The sequence below is a fragment of the Saccopteryx bilineata genome, chromosome 3, assembly GCF_036850765.1.
Source record: "Saccopteryx bilineata isolate mSacBil1 chromosome 3, mSacBil1_pri_phased_curated, whole genome shotgun sequence".
NCBI lineage: Eukaryota > Metazoa > Chordata > Mammalia > Chiroptera > Emballonuridae > Saccopteryx > Saccopteryx bilineata.
The window spans coordinates 253,899,151-253,925,660 of record NC_089492.1 but is presented as its reverse complement, the minus strand read 5'-3'; the positions used below and the strand labels follow the sequence as shown (position 1 = coordinate 253,925,660).

Here is a 26,510-nt window from a genome sequence, read left to right as displayed (position 1 = left end):
ATTTTCTCTGCATTAAGCCATGTGTTCAAAATTATTTTCCATGTATTATATGTCTCAGAATTACCCAACAGTCTTGTCATTTTCCCCTAGCAATGTAATGAATCTGTAAATAAATTTTTTTCTTTTAATCTAGCTTGATACAAGAAATCATGATTTAATAAGAATTATTGTTCAGCTTTGAAATGATCTTTCTCACCCTACTGTAAGTTCCCTAGAAAACAAATATTCAAGCAAGGGTTAAATATCTGAACAACAGATATGCTATAGAGAAGAGCCTTGCATTATAACTTAAGGTCTTTACATCTGTAAAAAAAAATTCTTGGCTTTCAAAGCACTTTTGTTCTCTTAGATAGCTCAGAGTTTCCAAAAACTACCACTATTTTATCTTATAAATTTTAGATCCTTAAGCACTCACAAATTACAGTACCAGAACCCTAATTTTTCTAGATCTTATTTCCAGGCTGATTACATGCTGCATGGGACAAGGAGAAGTAAGAAGAGGTCATTCTTTTAACCTCGCTCTATCCTCAGCTTAAAGTACTGTAAGCCCTGACTCCTGGTTTTATCTTCACCCACAATCCTGCCTTTCATGCCTGACTTTTGACATAGTTTGAGTAGACATGGCAATGAGACCTTAAGAAGTTTCTTGTGTCTGACAAGTTGTTTTGTTATTCCAGTGTACCCCTAAAGCCTTCTGTATGGCCAGTGGCCACTGTTGTCAGGCCTGCAGGTTCTCACTGAATTTGGGAAGACAGTAAAGAAACAGTGGAGCCAAAAAATGGTGGGCCATTCTTTTATTAAAATCTCACACTGGCTAATGAGCAAACACACAGGGAAAATTTCCTTTCATTCAGGGTTCCCCAAGCCCTAACACATTCTCTGGTTCCACAACCAGGAGAATCTTCTCTGGTTCTTCCTAGAATCAAAGGCCCACCAGTCTCAGTGGAGTTTACAAAAGTCCCTCAGCTCTGGTACCCCATCTGTACATCTTTTGTCTCTCTGCAAACTGGCTTCTTCTTCAGCACTCTGCATTCTCTCTGCTCTCTCTGTACAAACTGGCTGGGGCCACAAAAACCCCTCCTCCAGCAAACATTAGCAAAACAATGGCCCCTCCCAAGAAGGAATGCAATCTGCAATTTGCAGTTAGTAGCCCTGCTCTGAGGGCAATCACACATGTGGCTGCCAAACGCCATTTTTTTTAACAGAGACAGAGATAGAGGGATAGATAGAGACAGACAGATAGAAACAGAGAGAGAGATGAGAAGCATCAATCATTAGTTTTTCATTGCAAAACCTTAATTGTTCATTGATTGCTTTCTCATATGTGCCTTGACCGTGGGGCTACAGCAGACCGAGAAATCCCTTGCCTGAGCCAGCGACCTTGGGTCCAAGCTGGTGAGCTTTTGCTCCAACCAGATGAGCCCGCGCTCAAGCTGGCGACCTATGGATCTCAAACTTGGGTCCCCTGCATCCCAGTCCAACGCTCTATCCACTGCGCCACCGCCTGGTCACGCACAATGCCATTTTTTAACAATAAAAGTGAGCAAACTTAAAAAATACAAATTTTACAAACTCATTTACCCATCTTTCTTCCTAATTGTCTTTCTCTTTGATCTTTTTCAGTTCTACAGGATAAGTATCCCATTCTTTTTGAAATTGTGTTTGAGTGTTTACCATTCCTAATACATGCTATCATCTTTTTTGTCTACTGGAAATGCTGGAATAGAGGTAAGTGGAACTAGAAAAATGGAATTTTTCTGTAAAGAATCACCTATCTAATTTTGGACCCTCTATGAGTTGGATTGGGGAACTTTAGTTTAAAAGCCCTGAGTGTAAATGTGTTGTAAAGTACTCGTACCTCAATTCTGTGGGTTTACATAGGGACACCAAGTCCAGATGAATTTTGAAGAGTTTTATTAAAGGAGGAGATTTATTAAATATGCTGGCCTCATATAGCTTACATGGGGCACTCTGGAAGCTCAAATCATGTGCAAGCCAAAAAATATTTCAGGGGCTGTTTATATACCCTTGATCACACATGGGTGGGGGAGAGCATGACATCATGGCACAAGCTGACAACATTTGTTCAGGGGATATACAGAAACATTAAGACTTTCAAGGTAGCCTGACCAGCCAGTGGCACAGTGGATAGAACATCGGACTGGGATGCCGAGGACCCAGGTTCGAGACCTTGAGGTTGTCAGCTTGAGTGCAGGCTCATCTGGTTTGAACAAAAGCTCACCAGCTTGGACCCAAGGTTGCTGGCTTGAGCAAGGGGTTACTCGGTCTGCTGAAGGCCCACAGTCAAGGCACATATGAGAAAGCAATCAATAAACAACTAAGGTGTTGCAATGCGCAACAACAAACTAATGATTGAATTGATGCTTCTCATCTCTCTCCGATCCTGTCTGTCCCTATCTATCCCTTTCTCTGACTCTCTCTCTGGCTCTGTTAAAAAGAACAACACAGGAAGTATGGGACAGAAAAGCCTAACCTTTCCTCCTAGAATATCAATATTAATTTTGCAGCTTCTTGGTACCTTACAACAATCTCCACTGCTTTTATTTCCTAAGTTAAATCCTTGACTTAATTTACTGATGAGCATGAGGCTGTTTTGTAGAAATATTAACTTATAACATGTAATAGATATATAACAGACATCATTAATAGCAATACAGTTTACTAAAGAAACAAATATTACTGATTAATTTCCTATAAATTACACAAACCTTTTTGCAATTTACATAAAACTAACTGGCTTTCATAACAATTTACCAGTAGTCAGAATTCTTAATTTTAAAACTTTTAACCTTTAGTGACAATTAAGTTGGTTTTCATTTTACCCTAGTTTCCCTTTTTCCTAAAGTCTGATTGAAAAGGGAGTCCTTAGGAAATATCTTCATTCATTCGCTGTACTTAGACCAACCAGCTTCTGGTTTGTGGTTGGAGTAAAGCATGCTGTCTTTCTCAGGGTTAACTTATAAGGGGTCAGTCTCCATTGTCCACAAGGGTGCCTCTGCTGGGTCTGCAGGCTTCAACTGGCTATGATGGACTCAGGCAGGTATGCCTTCTACCTTGGCAGCAGTGGGAGTTGTCAGGATCATGGTGTGTGGACCCATCCACATGAGAGTAAGTCCTTGGGTGATGTACTGGATCACTTGGCGATGCTGGAAGTGCCTCTCGGACAGTCTTTTGAACAGTTTTGCTGAGTAACCTGCAAACCCTAAAAGTACTTAAGGAAGGGGTGGTTGCGTTTCCTTTATGATTTGATTCATGCATTTTATTTGCCCTGAACCTTTTGGTGCCTGTGGGCACAATGTAACTTCAAATTAGCTTCCAATTAATATTGAGTTTCTTTCCTACCAGCTTTGAAACTGTGAACATAAATGCAGGCCTTAACTCTAGAATGGGCAAGCTAAACCTGGAAAGAATTTTATACAGCAACTTTCTAATAATTGTTAATTATTTTATTAAAGTCTATTTCTAAATGCTTATTTGGGAAAGTTCCTTTCTTCCTGTTTTTTCTATAATTTCCTTATTTTGATTAGTATTTACTTGGACACAAACTAAACATTCAGATATTATGCCTTTTGTAGTAGATTTTAAGTCTGGTTTCTTTAATTATTTCTTTCCTATTGGCAAAATCTTTTTCTAATTGGATTCAAATAAACCTTTGGCAATAAGGGTCCCAAAACCCCACTGGTTTTGGGTGACATCTACTCATTTGAATTACTATGTTCTGATTTTGAGGCAAACTGGAAAAATATATATATAATAAAAAATAAGATTCAAACAGCTAATGTTAACAAATACTATAACAAGCGTCCTAATACAACAAAGTGATTAAAGCCTACTAGATTATTAAACAAAAACAAAGTTCTAACCAATATAACAGGATTCAAAATAAAATTCTTAGTTACAAATATTCTTAACATATTAACGTAATTTCACTAAGTCTATGTTGACACCATTGCTGCTTCATATTATTTGTAATTGTAACCCAATTTTACTTTATTATGAGAAATGTCCCAAAGAGCAGGAGTTACATATATTCAGGGAAAGTCTACAAGGCACTGAAATTATACTCGCATTCTACACTCTACAGTTAGAGTCTAAGTTCTAATGACCATTGCTTTTAGCTGGAATTAGGAGCAGGTCCCAACCTAAAATAGGCATGAAGGCATTGAGACAAGAGGAATAAAGGAGACACTATACAACAGAAATAAGACTGTCAATACCCACAGTAGAGATCTTTGAGGGATAAATAAAACTTGAATATTAGGCAAGGCATAGTAAATGGCCTTTGTGTTTACAATAAATGAGATCAGTTTACCTGCTACTAGAAAGAAATACTCAAGGCTCATTCACGGTGACATGAGATGAGGCCAATGGTCCTGGGCACCTTTAGACTTCAGTGGCAAGTCTCAGCAGGCTAGGCAAGGTCAGGTCACAGGCAGCTGGATTAGGGCTGGAAGACTGAACCTTCCTTCTGTGGAGCAAGGGGGCAGCTTACCTTCTTGTGTTTCTTTTCCCCACAGCAAAGGCATGTCCCCTGGTGTGGGCCGAGAAGCCTGACAGGCTTTAGCTCAATGACCTTTCTTTCCATTCTTGAAGCAGGGCCCTGATGGAATCCTATGAAGCCCCTTCGGGGCACTGGAGCCTTTAACAGTGTATGCCAAAAGCTGGTATTTTCCTGATCTCTTTTGGGCTCTATTTGCCTTTTCTTTCTATTTTGGTCATTATAGACCTTAAAAGGCATGCTCAGAACATCTCGCTGAGGGGCTTAAGGGTCCTTTCCTGTCTATATAAACTATTGGAAAAAGACAAAAGCAGAGTTATTAGCTGGATTAAATAAAAGAGGGTAAAAGCTCGTAGGAGAAACAGGTTTGGTGTCTCCTTTAGGATTCCAGAGTCTCTCCACTGATGAGTAACTCAGTACACTAGCATTCAAAAGAAATTTTAAACAAAGAGCATGTTAAAAATAGATTTGCAGGAGTTCCAGGATATGACTCCTTTTCTTATATTACTTAGCATTGAACAATATTGTTTCAAAATGATAATAAACTAAACATTACATAGAAAGACATTATTAACAATTCCTAATACTTAAATCAAGATTTCAATATTACAGGGCTATAAAACAATAAATAAGAATTAGCAAAAGGCCTTTGAAATAACATATATACATTTCTAAAATGGAAAATACTTTTTACACAATAAGGGATTTTTGGCACAAACTACCCAGCCGGCAAAGAGATATTAACTCTTTTGACCCACAGTAATTTACACTATTAAGTCAGCATGAGGGGCGGGATGCTTAAGGGGAAGCAGACTCCAAGGACTGGGAGTGGAGTCTGCCACTTTTACCTTTTTTTTTTTTCCTGCCGTTTGTCTTGTATAATCCAATTTACTACCTGTAACTAACTGCCTTGTTTTGAGCAGTTAAATACAATTTACTCAAAATTACTTTCCCAATAGTGAGTTGCTTTAGCTTATAAGAGTTTTCCAATTTTTCCCGCAATTCCCTGAAAATTATTTTACAGCTTTTACTATTATGGCTAATGCAGTGGGTCTCTCCTATTTCTGCTGTTACTAGGCTCCTGGGGGTTTAATGGAAAAAACCTTGGCCCCTTCAGTCCTCAAGATTTAGGACCTTAGAACTTGCCTTAGCTGCTTGTAACCTGGGACATTTTATTTTCCAATGTCCTTCTGTTTTGCAATAAGCACATTGATTTCCTCCCAATAGAGCCCTAGTTCCTCTCGAATCACTTCTTTCCTCCCCTTCCTTATTTTTCTCCCTTGAGGGCCCCTTATCCTTAAAAGAGTTCATCTCTAGGAGCACTGCTACTACTACTTTAGCTATTCTTTTATTCTGTTTTACCTCAATTGTCTCCCTATTATGAAAAACTTTCTGAGCTATTGAAATTAACTTATGTGGACTTACTCATGCCCTCAAACCCTTCTAGCTTTTGAAGTTTCTCTTAATATCTGGGGCTGTCTGAGTCACAAAAGCCAAATTAATAGCCATGCTGTTTTCGGTAGCATCTGGGTCTACATGGGTATAGATCCAGTATGCTTCACAAAGGCATTCAAAAAATGCGGCAGGGGATTCCTGCGGATCCTGGATAATTCCAGCAACCTTCGAGAGGTTGGTGGGCTTTCAGGCTGCAGCCTTAAGTCTCTCTAAGAGATATCGGTGAAAAGTGTCCTACGAGGCTTTTCCCTCCTGGGAGTTGTAACCGCATTTAGGCCTAGTGGAGGGGAAAGCCGCTTCAATTCAGTCCTTATTTTTATTTATTGATTCTCCTCCCATATTTAATAGCTAAGGCCACCAATTACAAAATTAAAACTACTTCAGGAAAATCCAGAAATTAGTGCACTAATAAAAACAAGAAATATAAGACAGATAATTAACTAGTACCCAGAATAAAAAGGTGTTTGACTATAGACATATTAATTATTACAAAAGACAAGGGGAAGAAGCCAAAAGAAGAGAATAATTTCTTCAGGGGAAAAATCTAACAGGGCCCCTTGAAGCCAGAGATCCTGAATCCAAGAGAAGATATGTAGTGGAGCAGGGGAGAGGGGTCCAAACCATGAAATGTCACAAGAGATTTCTCAAAGGAACAAAAAAAATTTGCAGTATGCACAAATCACCATTTAAGATTGCTTTTTAGTCAGAAACTTCCAATTTTGACACAAAACTCAAGCTAGGCCTTAAAAACAGACACATGTAGACAATAAACAAAGACTTATACACGCAAACAAATGAGCACACTTTATTTCAATTAAAATAATATCAGATAATTTTGACAAAGACAAAGCTTCATGGACAAGGGAAGAGCTCCCCCTGTGGCCTCTCAGGTGCATGCAGGCTGTGACAGCAGAGATTCCTTTAAACCAGGGGTTTCTAAACAGACACATTAAAAACAAAGACTGAGATCTCAACAAATACAAAGGTGTCCCAGAAAGTCCTGAGACGGAACTGATCAGCTCAGTTTCAACTCAGTTTCTACTCAGATTTCTTCCTGACAACACCACCAAATATGGCACTACCAAGTGTCCCCCCTCAGGCTTCTCTGAGAGCACAACTAGATGCCTCCCAGAAAATCCTAAGGTAGGACTAATAGACTTCCTACCAATGTCTCAGTCTTTGGAGAGTCCCTGATCCAGATAGACTAGTTTCAAACAGCAAAGTAGTTGGCCCTACATACACTGGAGTTGCAAATCAGCAAAGGCAAAGTTTTGTTCCACTTACACACTACTGGAGTTACAAATTAGTAAAGCAAAAGGGTTTGCTTGGCCCTGGCCGGTTGGCTCAGCGGTAGAGCGTCGGCCTAGCGTGCGGAGGACCCGGGTTCAATTCCCGGCCAGGGCACACAGGAGAAGCACCTATTTGCTTCTCCACCCCTCCGCTGCGCCTTCCTCTCTGTCTCTCTCTTCCCCTCCCGGGCGCTAGGGATGGCTCTGTGGCCTCTGCCTCAGGCGCTAGAGTGGCTCTGGTCGCAACATGGCGACGCCCAGGATGGGCAGATCATCGCCCCCTGGTGGGCAGAGCGTCACCCCATGGTGGGCATGCCGGGTGGATCCCGGTCGGGTGCATGCGGGAGTCTGTCTGACTGTCTCTCCCTGTTTCCAGCTTCAGAAAAAAAAAAAAATGAGAAAAAAAAAAAAAGGGTTTGCTTTACCTACAAGTTTCCAGAGTTTCAAATCAGCAAAACAAAAGATTTACTTTACCTACAGACTGGAGTTGCAAATTAGCAAAGCCACAAATCTAAGATTGGCCACAGATCTAAGATTGACCCTTCGTACAAGTTTCCAGAGTTCCAAATCAGCAAAGCAGGAGATCTGCCTTAGTTACACTCTGGAGTTACAAATTAGTAAAGTCATAAATCTACCATACCTACATCGTAGTCACAAACAAAGTTGACCAGTACCAGTCCCAAACAGAAAAGTAAAAGCAAGAATTCAGAGGAAAACCAGAATTTAGTAAAGCAAGAAGAGTTTCTAAATTTACCTACCTCCTTGATTTCTCTGCCGAATTGTCCAAATTGTCAAATTTGGAAACCTGGAGGTGTCTACTGGAGAACTGTCCAGACCCACAGGAAAATCAGGAGCCCTGAAATGTCTCAGGTGGTGCCTCTCCTCGAGATTCAAGCGGGTCAGGCAGCTCCCCAGATAGTCCGTCAATTTGGGGTGTCTCTACCCAGTGACGCTAAACACCACAGCCCCACGTTGGGTTCCAAATGTTGTAAAGTACTCGTGCCTCAATTCCATGGGTTTACCTAGAGACACTAAGTCCAGATGAATTTTGAAGAGTTTTATTAAAGGAGATTTATTAAATATGCCAGCTGCATATAGCTTACATGGGGCACTCTGGAAGCCCAAATCATGTGCAAGCCAAAAATATTTTAAGGGCTGTTTATATACCCTTGATCACACATAGGTGGGAGAGAGTATGACATCATGGCACAAGCTGACATTTGTTTAGGGGATATATGAAAACATTAAGACTTTCAAGGTAACACAGTCAAAGATGTTTACAAATCTTTTAGGGTTCATCTTTCCTTACTAGCCTAGGGATATGTTACTCTCAGGATTCCAGGAAGGGGGAGGTACCTCAATCAATGTAAGGTGGTATGTAAATTCTGTCTCCCATTGAAAGATAAGAAGTTTCTCGGTTAACCTTTATTTTAGATTTAAAACTAAATTACTCATTGTTCTTGCAAGCTAGAAATTTCTACATTCTTCTCCCTCCCCTCCGCACAGGAAGGATAAGACAGGAAAGCCTAACTTTTCCTCTTAGAATATCAATATTAATTTTTCAGCTTTTTGGTACCTTACAACAAATGTGCTCTTGGATGCAAATATTAAGAAACTGAGAGTGAGTGACCTTTGTGCAAACACAAAAGAATACATGTGAATAGGCTTTAGGAAGTTGGCCTAGAGGTAAAAATTGCCACTTGCTTTGTGCTTGTTAATTAGCAAAAAGAAAAAAAAAGAATGTACTGACAGAAACTAGCCCTTTTTTCATCTCAGCAAGAAGTCCAGCCCTGGCTGGTTGGTTCAATGGTAGAGCATCAGCCCAGCGTGTGGAAGTTCTGGGTTCGATTCCCAGTCAGGGCACACAGGAAAAGTGCCCATCTGTTTCTCCACCATTCCCTCTCTCCTTCCTCTCTATCTCTCTCTTCCCCTCCTGCAGCCAAGGCTCCATTGGAGCAAAGTTGGCTCGGGTGCGGAGGATGGCTTTATGATCTCTGCCTCAGGCACTAGAATGGCTCCTGTTGCAGTGGAGCAATGCCCCAGATGGGCAGAGCATCACCCCCTGGTGAGCATGCCGGCTGGATCCCAGTCAGGCACATGTGGGAATCTGTCTGACTCCCCACTTCTAACTTCAAAAATACACACACACACACACACACACACACACACACACACACACAAGTCCATTAGTCATTCTTTCCCCTTACCGCCTCATCTCCCTTTTCTGTAATCCTGTTACCTTTGTTCTTATAAAAAGTTTTCTGCTTATGATCAATAAAAGCTGTGTGAGAAAGGAATTGAAGAGATTTTTGTCTCCCTTGAATGCCTCTCCCTCTTCTCTTGACAATAGTTTGTGTCTTGAGCATGTTTTTCCACGTGACATTGGTAGTTCCTAGAGGCCTGGAGAACTACATTTTTCAGTCATCTCTTTTCTGGCTAGTGCCATTTACTAAAAGTTATTTTGTAAAACTGGGTGATCTTTGTAGCAGCAATAGGAAGAGTAGGGTTTAGGACACATATCAGAGTCTTCAGATTCTGTTTCCTGAACTGTTTGATGTCTGGAGTTCTAGGCTGTATGTGGTTGAACTTCTGCCATCACTCATGGCAGTTGCTCGTGCACCAAGGGAAAAGGTACATTTCTTCAGGTCTTATGATCATTTCATTCAAAATTATCAAGTCCAGACGTCATTTGCAAAACACAATTACTGATATCACCTATAAGTTGGCTCTAAAGCCATGATTCAAAAGCATTTTGGGCCTGACCTGTGGTGGTGCAGTGGATAAAGCCTGGACCCGGAATGCTGAGGTTGCCGGTTTGAAACCCTGCACTTGTCTGGTCAAGGCACATGTGGGAGTTGATGCTTCCTGCTCCTCTCTCTCTCTCTCTCACTCTCCTCTCTAAAATGAATAAATAAAATATATTTAAAAAGCATTTTTGAGTTATAGATCTTCTTTGAAAAATTAATAAAAAAATCTGAAAGCATAATTTTACTTATTTTATTTCCTATTGAGTTTCAACAGTATTGAAAGCTATCATTTTGCCCTCTTTGTGTGTGTGTGACACAAAGAGAGAGAGAGAGAGAGAGAGAGAGAGATAGGGACAGAGAGACAGAAAGGAAGAGAGATGAGAAGCATCAATTCTTCATTGTGGCACCTTAGTTGTTCATTGATTGCTTTCTCATATGTGCCTTGACCAGGGGGCTACAGCAGACCAAGTGATCCCTGCTCAAGCCACCAGCTGTGGGCTCAAGCTGGTGAGCTGTGCTCAAACCAGATGATTCCATGCTCAAGCCAGTGACCTTGGGGTTTTGAACCTTGGGGTTTTGAACCTGGGCCCCAGTCCAATGCTCTATTCACTGCACCACTGCCTGGTCAGGCTCATTTTACCCTTTGACTGTATCTTTAGATGCTATTTACAAGTATGATTATACTACACCATGTTATGATAGCATGTAAGAAAATTTAGCAATACCTTTCATTCATTTGTAGTTACTGGGAAGTATTTATATAGGACAATGCCTAAGTAAGGAAAAGAATCACTTTCTTATTTGCTTAGGCTTTTTCAAATTTATTACATACTTCTGAATTGGCCCCAAACAAAGCCAATGGTATATATTTGCATCTCCAGTTAAAAACCCACTCCTCAAATCTTATAAAAAATGAACTGAAAGGACAACTCTCTCACAGCCAACTAGAAAGTAGTAAGAATGTGAAGATGGGATTTTTCCCCATCATTACGGGGAAATGTGAACACCCTAAAATTTAGGGCTGTTGGGCAAACAAATGTGAAACAAGTTGGTTTAGGTTTGCTCACTTGTATTTTGCATTGATCTGGGCAGAGCCATATGTATATAGTCTATGAAAGGCTGCAAGTGCTTACCCTCAGGGCAGCAGATTGCAAATTGCAGATTGCCTTCCTGCTTGGGAGGGGCTGTTGTTTGCTATTGTTTGCTGGGGAAGGGGTTTATTGCCCCAGCCTGTTTTTGCAAAGAGTGCAGAGAGAGAATCCAGAGGGAGAGGAGTGATGAGGGGTTTGGGAGCCCTGCTGAGGCTTGTGGGGACCTATGACTTCAGTAAAGCCAGAGAATAAGTTGGGGCTTTGGGAGTCCTGAGTGAAAGGGAAGCAGTTTCCCCTGCTGTTTGCTTGTTCACCATTATAAGACTAATAAAAGGAATGGTCCACCATCTTCTGGTTCCACAGTTCCTTTACCATCTGCCCATATCCAATGGGAACATGCATGGCCACAGTGGTGGACACTGGCCTTACAAGGGCCTAAATCATTCTCAGATAACAATATATGCGCTGCAACATACGTCTATCATTTATCTATCTATCTATCTATCTATCTTCATCATCATCATCATCATCATCTATCTATCTATCACCTATCATCTATCTATCTATCTATCTATCTATCTATCTATCTATCTATCTATCATCTATCTATCATCATCATCATCTATCACCTATCATCTATCTATCTATCTATCTATCTATCTATCTATCTATCTATCTATCTATCTATCATCTTTCATCAGTTTACATCTATCTACCAACCGTTATTTTCAAGTTATTTTTGAGCTACTGGGAAGCATTGCTAAAGGAAATTCTTTAGACAGAGAAAAATAACATCAGAAGATAATGTGAACATTAAGAATTAAGGAAGGGGCCTGACCAGAGAGTGGTACAGTGGATAGAGCGTTGGACTGGGATGTGGAGGACCCAGGTTCGAGACTCCATGGTCACCAGCTTGAGCGTGGGTTCATCTGATTTAAGCAAAGCTCACCAGCTTGGACCCAAGGTCACTGGCTTGAGCAAGGGGTTACTCGGTCTGCTGAAGGCCCACGGTCAAGGCACATATAAGAAAGCAATCAATGAACAACTAAAGTGCCCCAACGAAAAACTGATGATTGATGCTTCTCATCTCTCCATTCCTGTCTGTCTGTCCCTGTCTATCCCTCTTTCTGACTCTCTCTCTGTCTCTGTAAAAAAAAAAAAAAAAAGAATTAAGGAAGAGTAAGAGAAATAATACACATATTGGTACAGTGGTCCCTCATCTACCATGGCGGTTAGGTTGCAGAACCCCCCACGATAGGCAAATATTTATGAAGTAACAATCTTATATTTATTTTATTATTTATATATATTTTAAGGCTTTCTAAACCCTCCCCACACTCTTATAAACCTTTCTCACACTGTTATTAATGTTTCCCACACTCTTATAAACACTTTCTATGTTCTTAAACACTTTCTACACTCTTAAATCTATGTAATTTTAACAACATATAACATTCTATATGGGTACTCACCAGTGAATATACTACAACTTGAATGAGGAAGATGATGATGATTTAATATTCTTTTAATATGTTTTAATTAATATTTTAATATCTTTTTCAAATTTTTAAGATAGAAAATTAGATATATACAATTTAAAAAACCATGATACAGTGAGACCATGAAAAGTGCACCACAATATGGCAAGGGATGACTGTAAATCTATTAGAATATTCTTTGTGACTTAAGTTCTTTAAAAACCCTAGTTGAAGCCTGACCAGTGATGGCACAGTGGATAGATTGTCAACCTGGGACAATGAGGTCCCAGGTTTGAAACCCTCAGGTCGCTGGCTTGAGTGCAGGCTCATCCAGTTCAACATGATCCCATGGTTACTGGCTTGAGCTCAAGGCTGCTGGCTTGAACAAGGGGTCACTGTTGGAATCCATGGGAGTCTGAAAAGACCAGAGTAACAGGCTTTATTGAAAGGAAGAAAGGAACCCTGCTGGGCTGAGCAAGGGGAGTTACATGCCAAGCACAGCCTGGGTCTAGGTTTTAAGGGTTTTTGGGAGAAGCAGTGAGATGGGTTGTGGGCATTGGCCCATTGGCTGCTGGTTCAAGGAGGGTCTTTTATGGAAGTTTGCCAGGACTTTTTGGCTTGTGACATCAGACATTCCTTTGTGGTTCATCATCTGCTGCAAGTCCTGAAACAGACTTACTGGCAGGGTTAAAGAAATGAAACCTAATATTCCTGACTATTTGATATATATATATTCAGGGTTCCAGATTTTTTTGTTTTGCGAGGGCAGATTTCAGGGTTGGTGTGTAAGGTTAGATAGATTTTTTCCAGTTTTCTGATTAGCGAAGGTCTGCATGTGGTTATGTAAGAAACTAGTGAACAAACATAAGAGGTAGGGTCCAAAAGTTAGAAAAATAAATAGGAGAGTGAATCGGCCAATGAAAGGCAATAGTCAAGACACCCAGTTTGTGCGCAACCACTGATTCCATGACTCGGTTTGTTTTTTACGAATTCACTGGGCTTCAGAGGGGGGGGAATAAGACAAGGCAGTGGCCAGTTCTCCTACCCCTAGACCTATTTTTATAGAGATTTTTAAAACAACAAGTAGAGGAATTACCTGTATAGCTTTTATGGTCTTTAGATTGATGAGTAGTGTACTAGGAACTAAAAGAGGCTCATGGAGTGGGATTAGGTTGATATTTGGGGTGAGATAGATTAGGGTACAGGTTTCTGTCCAATTAGTAGGGAGACACATATAGCTGTTGGTCCCACGCAAGTAAAAAGTCCCTGATTGGGTGATACAAGATGAGAGGTGGATAGAGAATTGATGAACAAGGGGTTGGTTTTGTTTCTCTGTTTCTGAGCTCCAGATGATCAGGGTGGAGGAAAGAGCCATCCCAATAAGTGGGGAGAATAGAGAATTGTTAGCTAGGGTGACTAATTAAACATTCTTTGAAAACCAATTTTCTGACTATTTAAATTCTTTTTCTCTGTACAAATCTCCTACAACCTGCACAAACCTACAACTTACTTAAACCCTCAACTTTCATAAACTTTCTTATTCAGAAATAACTGGCTTTTATAACAACTTGTTTTTTCCTGTTTTTTTTCCCCAAAAGTATTTCCATACCTTATACCTTCTATTATCAAAACCATACAATTTCTTTCTATTCAGAACTCTTGATTTAAAATTTTTTTAACATTTAGTGATAATTAAGTTGATTTTTTTACCCTAGTTTTCCACTTCCCAAAGTTTAATTAAAAGAGTCCTTAGTTTCTTCATATATTCGCCATACATAGGCCAACCAGCTCTCTGTTTGTAGTTGAAGTAAGGCATGACATTTTTCTACTTTAGCAGCAGTGGGAGTTGTCAGGATTATGGTGTGTGGACTTGTCCACATGAAAGTCATTCCTTGGGTGATGTAATGCTGAAAGCGCTTCTTGGACAGTTTTTGAACAGTTTATTGAGTAATCTGTAAGTCCTGTAAGTACTTAAGGAAAGGGTGGTTACACTTTTACACTTTGTAGCTAGAGTTTAAGTCCTAGTGAGTGACCACTGCTTCTAGCTGGAATTAGCAGCAGGTCCCAGCCTACAATAGGCATGGGGCATTGAGACAAGAGAAATAAGGAAGTCAATATACATTAAATAAAGCAACAAAATCACACTGTCAATACCCACAGTTGAGACCTTTGAGGGATAAATAAAACTCAAATATTCAGGCAAGGCATAGTAGATGGTCCTTGTGTTTACAAGAAATGAGATCAGTTTATCTGCTATTTGGAAGAAATACCTTAGGTTTATGAACAATGTCCTTGGGCCTTCAGTGGCAATTCCCAGCATACTGGGCAAGGTCAGGTCACAGGTAGCTGGAGCAGGGTTAGAAGAGACTGAACCTTCCCTCCATGGAGCAAGGGGGCAGCTTATCTTCTTGTGTCCCTCTTTCCACCACAAAGATGTGTCCCTGGTGGGGTTGGGAAGCCTGACAGGCTTCAGTTCAATGACTTTTCTTTCCACTCTTGAAGCAGGGCCCTGATGGAATTCTATGAAGCCCTTTAGGGTGCTGCAGCCTTTAAGAGCATATGCCAAAAGCTGGTATTTCCTGACCTCTTTTGGGCCTTATTTGTCTTTTCTGTTATTCCCTTGGCCATTATAGACCTTAAAAGCCATGCTTAGAAGATCTCACTGAGGGGCTTGACTAAGAGAGCAAAATTGGGAATCAAGTGTCTAAAGAAGCCTATTAGACTGAGGAAAGAAAGGATTTGATTTGTGGTGGTAGGTGGTTGGAGACTGCAGAGGGTCTGAGTTAGATTTAGGGTGAGACTTCAGGTGGTGGGGGTTAAGCGATGCCCAGATAGACTATGGACTAAGAGTGAAGTTGAGCCTTAGCAGAGAAGACACGATATCCCTTCATGGTGAGGAAGTTAAGAAGGGTGGTGGTGTGTCTCCTTGAGACAGGCAGGGAGAGGCTGCAGAGGAGTAGGTTATTTACATATTGTAAGAGAGTACTAGTTTTGAGATTGCATGCTGCTAAATTCTGAGCTAGAAACAGGTGTGGGTTGTTTTTGAACCCCTAGGGTAGGACAGTCTGTGTAAGTTGCTGGGCTGCATTAGTGTCTAGGTCAGTCCAAGAAAAGGTAATCAGAAAGTAAGAGTCAGGGTGTAGAGGAATGGTAAAGAAGGCATTCTTGAGGTCTAGGACCATGAAGTGAGTGGAGTCTGAGGGAATGTGTGACAATAATGTGTAGGGATTAGGGACTATTGGATGGAGGGGAACTACTGCTTCATTGATTAGGTGTAAGTTTTGTATGAGGTGATAAGCCCCTGAAGGTTTTTGAACAGAGAGGATGGGGGTATTGCAGGGAGAGTTTGTGGGATGAGTAAGCCTTGATTTAAGAGGCAGGTAATTATTGGTTTAAGGCCTTAGAAACAGACACAGTTACACATTGAATAAAGATTTTACATATAAATAGAGATGGTAGGGAGTTGTCAGCATAGAGGAGAGGAAGAGAAGAAGCAGATGGATGGACAACATGAACAGCTAGATGGAAAGAAGAAGGGTCAGAATCTGCAGGAGGAGGAAGAGGAGTTTGAAATGCTGGTGGTGGTGCACCATGGTCAGAGGAGTTAAAAAGATTAGAGTTCTGAGGAGAGGGGAGAGAATGAGCGGGAGTGGAAGGCACAGTTGCAGTCTCTGAGGAGGGGGAAGGATGGATAAAGGGATGGCTGAAGCCAGTGGGGAGGGGAGAGACGCAGCCAAAGCCGGTGGGGAGGGGGAAGAGACAGGCACTGCCACCAGAGCCACAGCTTCTAAGGAGGGAAGAATGGGTCAAAGAAGAAGAAAAAACAGAGCCACCCATCTGTAAGGAGGGAGGAGGGGTTTAAGAACACAGTGGAGAAGGGAGGGGCCCCTGGTAAGCAGGGGAGGAGAAAGAGAGAATGGTATTTGCAAATGAATGAGAAACAGGATTCTGTGAAGAGAGGGGAGTTTCTGGAGGGAAGAGACTCAAGTGAAAGAGATTTGCATAGGGACCAGAGAGGGGTCCCAGGGAAGGGGCGCCCCCAGAGGTCAAGCAGGAGGGGGAGAGAGTTGGGGGTCCACAAAGAAGGAAAGATTAGGAAAGAAGGAAAGATTAGGAGTGGAGGTTTTAGGTGAGGTTTCTCTGGCCAAAAACGGCCTGCGTGTAGAACAGGTGGCATAGAAATTAAGGACAGGAGTGAAGGGAGAAGAAAGCCTGCATGTGAGGAATTTCTGAGTCCGGTGGCAGAAATTATCTAGGTCCTGGAAATGTTAATATCAAAAATTTTATTTTTGGGCCAGTGGTCTTTGAGGATCGGGACTGGGAGGAGCCCATGTGGGCAGAGAATAGAGAAAGAGTCCTCTGAATCTTTCAACTATCCTTTATACTGAATGTGGAAAACGAGAAGGCTGATTGTCACTGGGAATCTTGCTTTCAAAAGAGAATGGAGCAACCTGGCTAGGCACCTAGACTTTCAGGAAAGTCCATGTTTCAGGCTGCCTGGAGTAGAGACTTCCCAATTAGCAACCCTGAGAAGAGAGAGAGTGAGGGTGAGGGACAAATAGGGGCCTACCAGAGATGGGAAAGAGCAGAAATTCCTTACCTTCTGGTCCAGCAGAGGTTCGAGACAGGATCAGATCACCGGCCAATCAACCTACATTCACACAGCCAAACAGAATCAGGGAGTTAGCCCAGCATGAGCTGCCGCTGCCCACTGCTTCCCTGGTAGTAGGTTTGGCTGGTGAAGGGGATTGTCCAGGCATCCGGTACCCTGTCCCAGGTTTCGGTACCAAATGTTAGAATCCACGGTAGTCTGAAAAGACCCGAGTTACAGGCTTTATTAAAAGGAAGAAAGGAACCCTGCCAGGCTGACTTGCAAGGGAGAGTCACGTGCTAAGCACAGCCTGGGACCTGGGTTTTAAGGGGGCTTTTGGGGGGGGTAGAAAGGGTCATGGAGCATTTAATTGGATGCTGGACAAAGGATTGTCTTTTATGGAAGTTTGCCAAGACTTCTCGGCTTGTGACATCAGACATTCCTTTGTGGCTGGTCATCTGTGAGCCCTGAAACAGACTTACTGGCAGGGTTAAAGAAATGAAACCTAAGAGTCACTAGGCTGGTTTGACCCCTGCAGTCGAGGCATGTATGAGAAACAATCCAAGAAAACTAAAATAATGCAAATATGATAAATATGATGAGTTGATGCTTCTCATCTCTCTCCTTTTCTCTCTCTCTCTCTCTCTCTTTCTCTCTCTCTTTCAAAACAAAAACAAAAAACCCAGTTGGCTATTTCTCTTTATGTTGTATTATCACTTGGCCTTGTAAACAACAGCAGACATAGAAAGACTAAGTGGATGTCTTAGTCCATGCAGGGTGCTATAACAAAAGCCTCAGATTGGGTAGCTTATAAACAACAGAATTTACTCAATTATGAAAACAGATGAAATGATTAGATTTAATGATTGCATTTAAAGGAAGGAAGAATGGAAATATATAGATAGAAGAGATTGGTCAAATAAGCACAAGATAATGTTAGAAATTTGAATCATCAATAAGCAAAAGGGATAATATGTTTAAGTAGAATTATTTCCAGAAGGATAGATTAAAAGATTTAAATCTTATCATGCACTTTTTGCAAGAGGAACATTCAAGTCTAAGCATAATTTATTAAGTACAAATAAATTAAATACTCTCAGGAAATAAAACAAGTACGTTGGAGCACATTTAAAATTTCTCTCTGTTGAGTTACTACTATGGGCATTGGAGATTTTAATTGTATGATCTTGAAGCCTCTTAAGGGTTATTATAATTGTTTTACATAGCATTATCTATTTATATTTATCCATATATTTACAATTTTTTATATTTATTCTTTCTTGCATATCAGAATTTTTCAAACATACTATGTCTCATGTTTTTTCTCATGTTATTTTTTAAAACCATTTTCTGTCCTGCAAATATTTTCAACTTGTCTTTTTCAATTTTTGAAAAATATATGTGTATTTTATAATATTCTGTCTCATAACCTAAAATGGTTTAGCAACTATTTCTGATTTCTGCTTACTGTGGTCTTTACAACTCTAATTCATTTCACAGATATTTAATAAGGGCCTACTCTACATGTGCTAGTCACATTTTTTAAATACTGGGATTGAGCAAAAAAATACCCTGACCTTCTGCAGCTTATATTTTAGTGGTAATATTTGGCATTAATGAAATGCAAACTACAATCTCTAACCTCTGTATAGGTCCTTCTAGGGTCTTGTCACAAGGACAGCATTTGAAAGATTTGAATTTAGTAATCATAGCTTCTTTATCTTAGTCTGTCCATTTGTTACTTAAGTGGATTGAACTTGAGTGCCTTCAATATCATGATTATATCCAGGGCACATTGCATATTCAAGTTTTCTCTTCTATTTCTGAGCTGCAATTACAAACAATTTTGTTTTATTCAAATTCCAGGAAGTCCAATCTATTATCTCTATAACCTTTCTAAACCATTCTGCCTCCCCAGCTCCTAACCAAGGGTATGAAAGCACATGAGAGCATGTTCTTACTTACCTGTGGATACATGAATAGATGCCTCGCAGTTTGCACTCATGGCTCAGCACCTCATGGCTCAGATGAACTATCAAGTCTTATCCTATCATAAAGCCTGGAGTTGCTATCCCAAATTAGGCTCAGGAAAAAATTAAATGAGGGCTAGAAGGCAGATTTTCCTTTGTGAACTTGCCCTCTTCCCTTTGTTAAGTGGAATATGTTTTCTTTATCTGTTCATCTTTTCCAGTCTCTATTTGGTTTTATTTTAAAATATGTACTATTTTTTAAATCTTTTTCTCTCTTTTGCAGTCTTTGGTCTGGATGACTTAGCCCTATTCTATAGCACTTGGACGCATGATATGGTTGTGATCCTGACTACACTGATGATGTTTTTCACCGTACTCATTTTTGGTCTACTTTATACCCTGAGAGGTAAGTGAGATGGTGAGGGTGGGAGCTCTGATGATGTTATCTCCTCTACCTCCACCTGAATCTCCGTGTCTTTAAACTGCACACTGAAACTCCTGTTATAGGATCAAATAAGCTCTGGAAAAAGGAAAAGGAATCTTGGGTTATCCATATTTTTTTTTCTACACCAGCAAGCAGAATGAGGACATTTTAGAATTTACCTCATACCTTGCTAAGTGCTTATTCCACTAAATTCCCAAACCCTTCTTCACTGATAAAAGAACACATAAGTGTGGGAGTAAGGCTTTTACCATGTACATCATGTACATTAAAGACTCAGTGGCAACAGAGAAAGACTTCAGCCCCACCATACTTACCTGTTGACCAATTAATTGTTGTAAGTTTGCTGCAGATTCACAACAAATATTCTTTTTGACATTTTGATGGCACTTTTCCTTCACCTAAAACTTATGATCTGGTAATAAAGGCTCATGTATGGAGATACCATCCATATCATGTGCAATTCCCCTGTAAGAGTCAGTATCAGTAAAAAGAAAGAGTAGATGTGATGACCTAAAAGCTACAGCAACCAATACAGACTTATTTGATACCTTTTGAATGCCTAGACCAGTGGTGAGATTCAAATAATTTAACAACTGGTTCTCTGCCCTAATGACCGTTTTAACATAAAAAAACAATATACGGTAAAGTAGTTTATTATTTAATGCTTATAAGAACAATAAAAGAAGTCCACAAAACTAGATTATGTTATAAGAGTTTTAAAATATTAAATAATACCTGAAAAAAAACAATAAAACTGTTATTTAAGAGATTTCCATATTGCTTCTTGGTTGACATTCTCATTTGCAATTTTTCTCACCTATGGATGAAATGAGCATTACAATAGGCACTTAGAATACACTGTTGGGCAGATGGATGTTAAAAAAGAGTAAGGGATGTAAATTTGTGATTGCCACATTGGGCTGTTGACCAGGCACCCACCTGAGAGAGAACCCTGATTACAAGTGCCATTTTAACAACCGGCTTGGTTGTTAAAACATACTCAACAACAACATACTCAACAGAAAATGAGGTATCGGTTCTGCCAAACTGGTGTGACTGACTGAATCCCACCTTTGGCCTAGACTCCAATTCTTAATTAATTTCTCAATCATCGTTCTTGTCTGTGATTAATAAATCAATGCAGTTCATTGAAGGACCTGGGGTTATACAGTGAGAAAGAATAGAGACCACATCTAAGCTTCATACTCTCTCCTTCCAGGCCAGTGAATAAAAATCCCACTTACTGAAACGTGTATCATTTTGCTTTAAGTTTGATATTTAATTCTAGAGGTTTTTCCCACCACATGGGTCATAGGTACTTAAATTTTAGTCTCTTTTGTAAGTATTTCTTTTCACTATGGATACTGAGACTAGAAAACAGTGAAGACATTTAGGCAGAGTTACCAAATCTGAATTCTTGCATATTATTATTTACTAACCACTTATTACACCAACAATATTCTCATGGGAAATGATGAATGTAGATGTGGCTAAGAAAATTGCCACTTCTTAGTATTAAAAACTTTCTCCAAAAAGAGTTAAACTTCAATAAGTGAAATTGATCCTACTGCCATTTAAATTTAAGTTAAATCTCAGGCCATAAACTAAAATGGCATCATATAACTTAGGTCAATAAGTTCAATAAAGACTTACCCTGTGGATTTCATCACTCCCATTGCAAAGGGAAGCTCATACAAACAGGGCAAGTTTTCAGAAGGAGAAGCAGGATAAGAGCATGAAAGGCCAGTCTTCCTCAGAATCAGAACATAGGAACATAGGAACTCAAATAAGTATGAAGATACTACCTAAAACCAGTGGGGTTTACCTTCCAGTGTCCCTTTTTCCCATAGCAAAGGTATGTCCCTGATGGGAGCTGAGAAGCCTGGCAGATCTTAGCTCAAAGACCTTCTTTTCCACTCTTGAAGAAAGGCCCTGATGGAGTCCTATGAAGCTCCTTTGGGGCATTGGAACCTTTAAGAGCATATGCCAAGAGCTGGTATTTTACCTGATCTCTTTTTGGGCTCTATTTGCCTTTTCTGTTCCTCCTTTGGTCATTATAGACCTTAAAATCCATGCTCAGAAGATCTCGCCAAGGGGCTTGAGAGTCCTTACCTGTTTATATAAACTTTTTTCTGTATATCTGGAACTGATTGGAGAAATACAAAAACAGCATTAGCTGGTTGAAATAAAAGAGGTAGAAATTTGCAGGAAAAAACAGGTTTGGCATCTCTTGTAGGATTTCAGAGTCTCTCCAGTGCTGAATAACTCACTACATTAGCATTCAAACTGTTAGGCTAATCAATAGTAATATTTGTCTCTCTGGAGTTTGGTGATCTTACACTGAACAATACTGCTTCAAAAATGATAATAAACCAAACATTACATAAAAAGACGTTATTAACAATCATTACATATTTCCTAAATATCCAAACCAAGATTTCAACATCACAGGGCTATGAAACAGCAAATAAAAAAAAAGAATTAACAGAAAGACCTTTGAAATAACATATACAATTTTAACATAGAAAATATTTTTCTCACATTTTTTCACACACCAGTGGAGGACAACGAGCCATTAATCCCAACCCATGGAGGGCCTATACGACCTCTATGTCCTAGGGAGGGGAAGGGGAGAGGCAGCTGGAGGGATTGTCCCTGATAACCCCATCCCCTATAATCCTGTTACTCATGATTCAATCACTCATCCTGGAGTTGCTATTTATTTATTTATTTATTTTTACAGGGACAGAGAGAGACAGTCAGAGAGAGGGATAGATAGGGACAGACTGACAGGAACGGAGAGAGATGAGAAGCATCAATCATCAGTTTTTCATTGAGACACCTTAGTTGTTCATTGATTGCTTTCTCATATGTGCCCTTGACCATGGGCCTTCAGCAGACTGAGTAACCCCTTGCTCGAGCCAGTGACCTTGAGTCCAAGCTGGTGAGCTATGATCAAATCAGATGAGCCCATGCTCAAGCTGGTGACTTCGGGGTCTCGAACCTGGGTCCTTCCGCATTTCAGTCCGATGCTCTATTCACTGCGCCACCACCTGGTCAGGCTGGAGTTGCAATTTATTTCAAGGAACTGATAACTAGCAAGGTCCACACCTGTGGTTTGTTAATTTCTAAGACTTTTTACCTTGGCCCTGTTTCCTTTTCCTTTTTTAATATTTTTCTAAAGCAAAGTTCTAATCTTTAATGCTATTCCTACCCTGTATTTTCCAAATAGGCAAAACTTCTGGTCAATAGGTGAATATCTGAATATCTGAAATTAGTTTCTATTCTATACTTCCTCCAGCCACCTCACCCTTAGTTTTCCCTGTCACCTTACTCTAGCACCCTTCCTCCGCTGCTCTGCCTACAGCATATCCCGGCCCTGCTTTTCTCTCACCCAGACCGCTTACTGGCAAGCCCTTCCTCCCAGAGGCTGGAGAAACACTTCCCTTGGCTGCTTGTAATATGGGACATTTATTTTTCCAATGCCCTTCTTCCTTACAATATGCACATTGATTCTTTCCTAGCAGAGTCCTATTTTTTCTGAAATCATTTTCTTCCCCTCTTTTTATATTTCACTCTCTTGGGGACCCCTTGCCCTTAAAAGAGTTTGTTTCTTGAAGTGTTGTTACTGTCACTTTAGTTATTTTTTTATTCTGTTTCAGACTCAAATCTGGCCTGACTAGGAAGATGTGGCACCCTCTCTGTATTGAGCATGCTTTTAGCCACTGTGGTGGATTTATTGTTAAATTTAGCCATTGATCAATGTATGGAAACTGATCAGGGTGGCCTGGATCCTCAGTTATGATGTTCCAAACTGCCCTTACTAGCCGGAGATTAAAAGTCCTCGCTGATGGCCATCCAACCCCGAAGGTGCACCATTCTGATTCACAGAGAGTGTGAAGCCTTCTTTTGGACTATTTAATTCCATACCCATGGATGTCTCCATAAGCTTCTTGAAAGTGCTTCAGGAGATAACCTAAGGGAGTCCTCTGTGTATTGGGCCCTCCTTCCATATTTAATAGCAAAGGACCACCAATTTACAAAATTGAAATGGTCCTGGAAAATCCAGGGATTAGCACACCAATAAAAGCAAAAGAGATAAGACAGACAATAATTAACTAGCACTCAGAATAAAGGAGGTTTGACTATAGAGGTATTAATTATTACACAAGGCAAAGGGAAGAAGCCAACAGAAGAGAATAATTTCTTCAGGGGAGAAGTCTGACAGAGTGCCCTGAAGCTATAGATCTTGGATTTGAGGAAAGATATGTAACAAAGAGAATCTTCAGCTCAGACAATTCACCATTTAAGATTGCCCTCTAGTTTTAAGCCAGAAATCTCCAATTTTTGACACAAGAACTTAAACCAGGCCTTAAAATCAGAAACATTACAACATTAAACAAAGACTTCATATACACAAATCACAAATCAAGAAATTTAAATGAGCACGCTTTACTTATTCCAATTAAAATTATACCAGAGATTTTCTTGACAGAAACAAAACAAATTACTTCACACAGCTCAATAGACAAAGTAAGTGGTTCCCCCTAGTGGCCTCTCAGGTGCATAGCACCAGAGATTTCCACTTACATATCAATCACTCAGGGTGTTTAGACAGAAACATTAAAAGCAAAGAACAAGATCTGACAACCACAAAGCTGTCTCTGGAAGTTGAGGTGAGATAAATCAACCTGGTTAACTCAGTCTCTGTCGGGAGCCGACCCACAACTGCTGGCTGACAAGGTCACAGCAGGAGAAGACCCACAACTGCTGGCTGACAAGGTCACAGCAGGAGAAGACCCACAACTGCTGGCTGACAAGGTCATAGCAGAGGAAGATCAAAAACTGCTGATTGACAAAGTCACAGCAGAGAAGACCAATGGCTGCAGGGTGACAAAGTCACTGCAGTGAAGACCAATGGCTGTGGGGTGACAAAGTCACCACAAAGGATAGGCACAACGATACTCCCCTCTTTGACTTTTTGAATTAATCTGGCCTTATATCCCCCCTTTTCTGGGTGTGTGCTATTATTTGTGGCACAGGGATAATAGTACCGTGCTTTCCCTGTAGATTCATAGTAATTTCTTTAGAAATGAGACAGAGGGTGTGAGTTCCACAGAAAAGCCTGTAAGCCCCTTGAACTGGGCTCATAGACATAAGAGGCTGGCTATGATATCCCTCGTAAAGGGTTAAGTTTGTAGAAGAATTCCTTTTTAATCATGTTAAAAAGAATAGATTGTGACTTGTGAATGGGTAGGAAGCAGTGGCTGTGCACAGAGCACCCTTAGGTCTTCACTTAACATTTTCCTCCCTAGCCTTTTCATGTTGATAAGTAGAGAAACATTCCTTTCTTCTTTGATCTGCAAATAGTGGTATATTCTGAGAAGAATAGAGTCAAAACTTAACTAGTGTTTAAATATAATAAATAAGTAATATTTGACTAGACAATAGTATCTTAGGTAAGGTATAGTAGAATGGCCCATTGTGTGGCCTAGAATGAGAGTAGTCAGCAAGAAAAGAATGTTTTACTAAGAGAATTGTCTTTTGACTAAAGGCAATTGCTAGGCTTTCTCAATGAAATGTTCTCATGAGATTCAAAAATGTAGGAAAATCCATGGAATGTCTTGTGTTGATGCTGGGCTATCTTGCAAGTGCACTCTGCATATCTTTGAATGAAAGCTATTCTTGATGTTATGTTAATTTCTTTAGAGGCAAGCCTTTTAGAATCTTGTGAGAAAAAGTAAGACACTGCATAAACCCAAGGCCATTTACCTGAGCAAGCGGTGGTCCATTGTTGTCGTCTGCTAATCTCTCTCTGCCCCTTAACTCACTTTATAGTTAACTTTTAAAACTAATACTCTAAAAGCTTTTACTAATGTTGTTATCGCTATTCAAGTTATTTTGTATTTTGAATGATTTGCTACCTGGTTTGTGACTCATAGATGTAAATTAACTGTTATCCGGAAACATGAAAACATAGTGAAACAAAAGTAATAATTAACACCATGTGATTGTAACTCGGTGTGCGTGTATAAAAAAGGAGCTATACTAGCATTTGGTAGAGATGCCTGGCAGTAAATGCTAACCAGAGAATAAAGAGAAAGAAAAGAATTCGGCTCTCTCACTCCATTTTCGCCGACGCCGTCTCCTCCTGTGGGACCCCTGGATTCTCCCCCGGGGCTGGACCCCGGCAAGTCTCCACTGATGCAGTGTGTTGGGCAGATAAAATATATTATGCTCACTTTGTTAAAGATGGCGCTGCCCACGTGGAGGCCGTCACCCAGGTGATATTAATGTGTGATGGGGGCGGGCTGTGGGCAGGCAGGATCCTTGTAGCCTGGGGCTTGGTTTTAGGACTAAGCCTTTCCCACCCTTTTTGATGTGGGGTGGTGCAATCCCATTATGCCTCAGAGAAGTGACTTTGTATTAGAGACTTCCCTATTTTGTATATTAGATTAAAGGGTATGAATCTACACTATAAAGTGGGGGCAGAACAGGAGCTTGCTCTCTTAGTTCCTGAGATTAACATTAGAGGAGAGAGCAGAGAGAAGAGCAGAGAAAGGCCATATGGAGGAGGCCAGGAGAAGCAGCCAAGATGGTGGAGTGCTGAGTGAGAAGCCAGTTTGTGCAGAGTTTGTGCAGGGAGAAGGAAGGAGATGGGGAACAGAGGTGAATAAGTCTGGTGAGCTAGAAACCTTTGATTCTAGGAAACTTGGATAAGTCAGTAGCTTTGTGAGCACTGAATGTAAGTGGGTTTTGGAGCCCAGTGTGTTTTTTACTTGCCCACTGGGTGCAAGCTAGGATTAAAGATGATGGCCCACCAGTTTTTGGCTCTGTTGTTTCTTTACCGACTGTCCGAATCCAATGCGAACCTGCATGGACCAGGCGGCTGTGATGGTAGCCCTGGCTACTGGCTTTACACAGT

The 26,510-nt window shown here is 40.5% G+C and overlaps 1 protein-coding gene across 1 annotated transcript in view; it reads left to right on the top strand.

The window, feature by feature from the left end:
• The window catches only part of LOC136331181 (putative selection and upkeep of intraepithelial T-cells protein 1 homolog), a 96,206-nt gene extending 72,761 nt beyond the window's left edge, over positions 1–23,445 (top strand). The window contains exons 8-10 of the mRNA XM_066269256.1: positions 1,624–1,728; positions 19,424–19,546; positions 23,248–23,445. Coding sequence (XP_066125353.1) covers positions 1,624–1,728; positions 19,424–19,546; positions 23,248–23,264 — 245 coding nt within the window. The 3' untranslated portion in view covers positions 23,265–23,445. The remainder of the gene's footprint in view (positions 1–1,623; positions 1,729–19,423; positions 19,547–23,247) is intronic.
• The last annotated feature ends 3,065 nt before the right edge of the window (positions 23,446–26,510 follow it).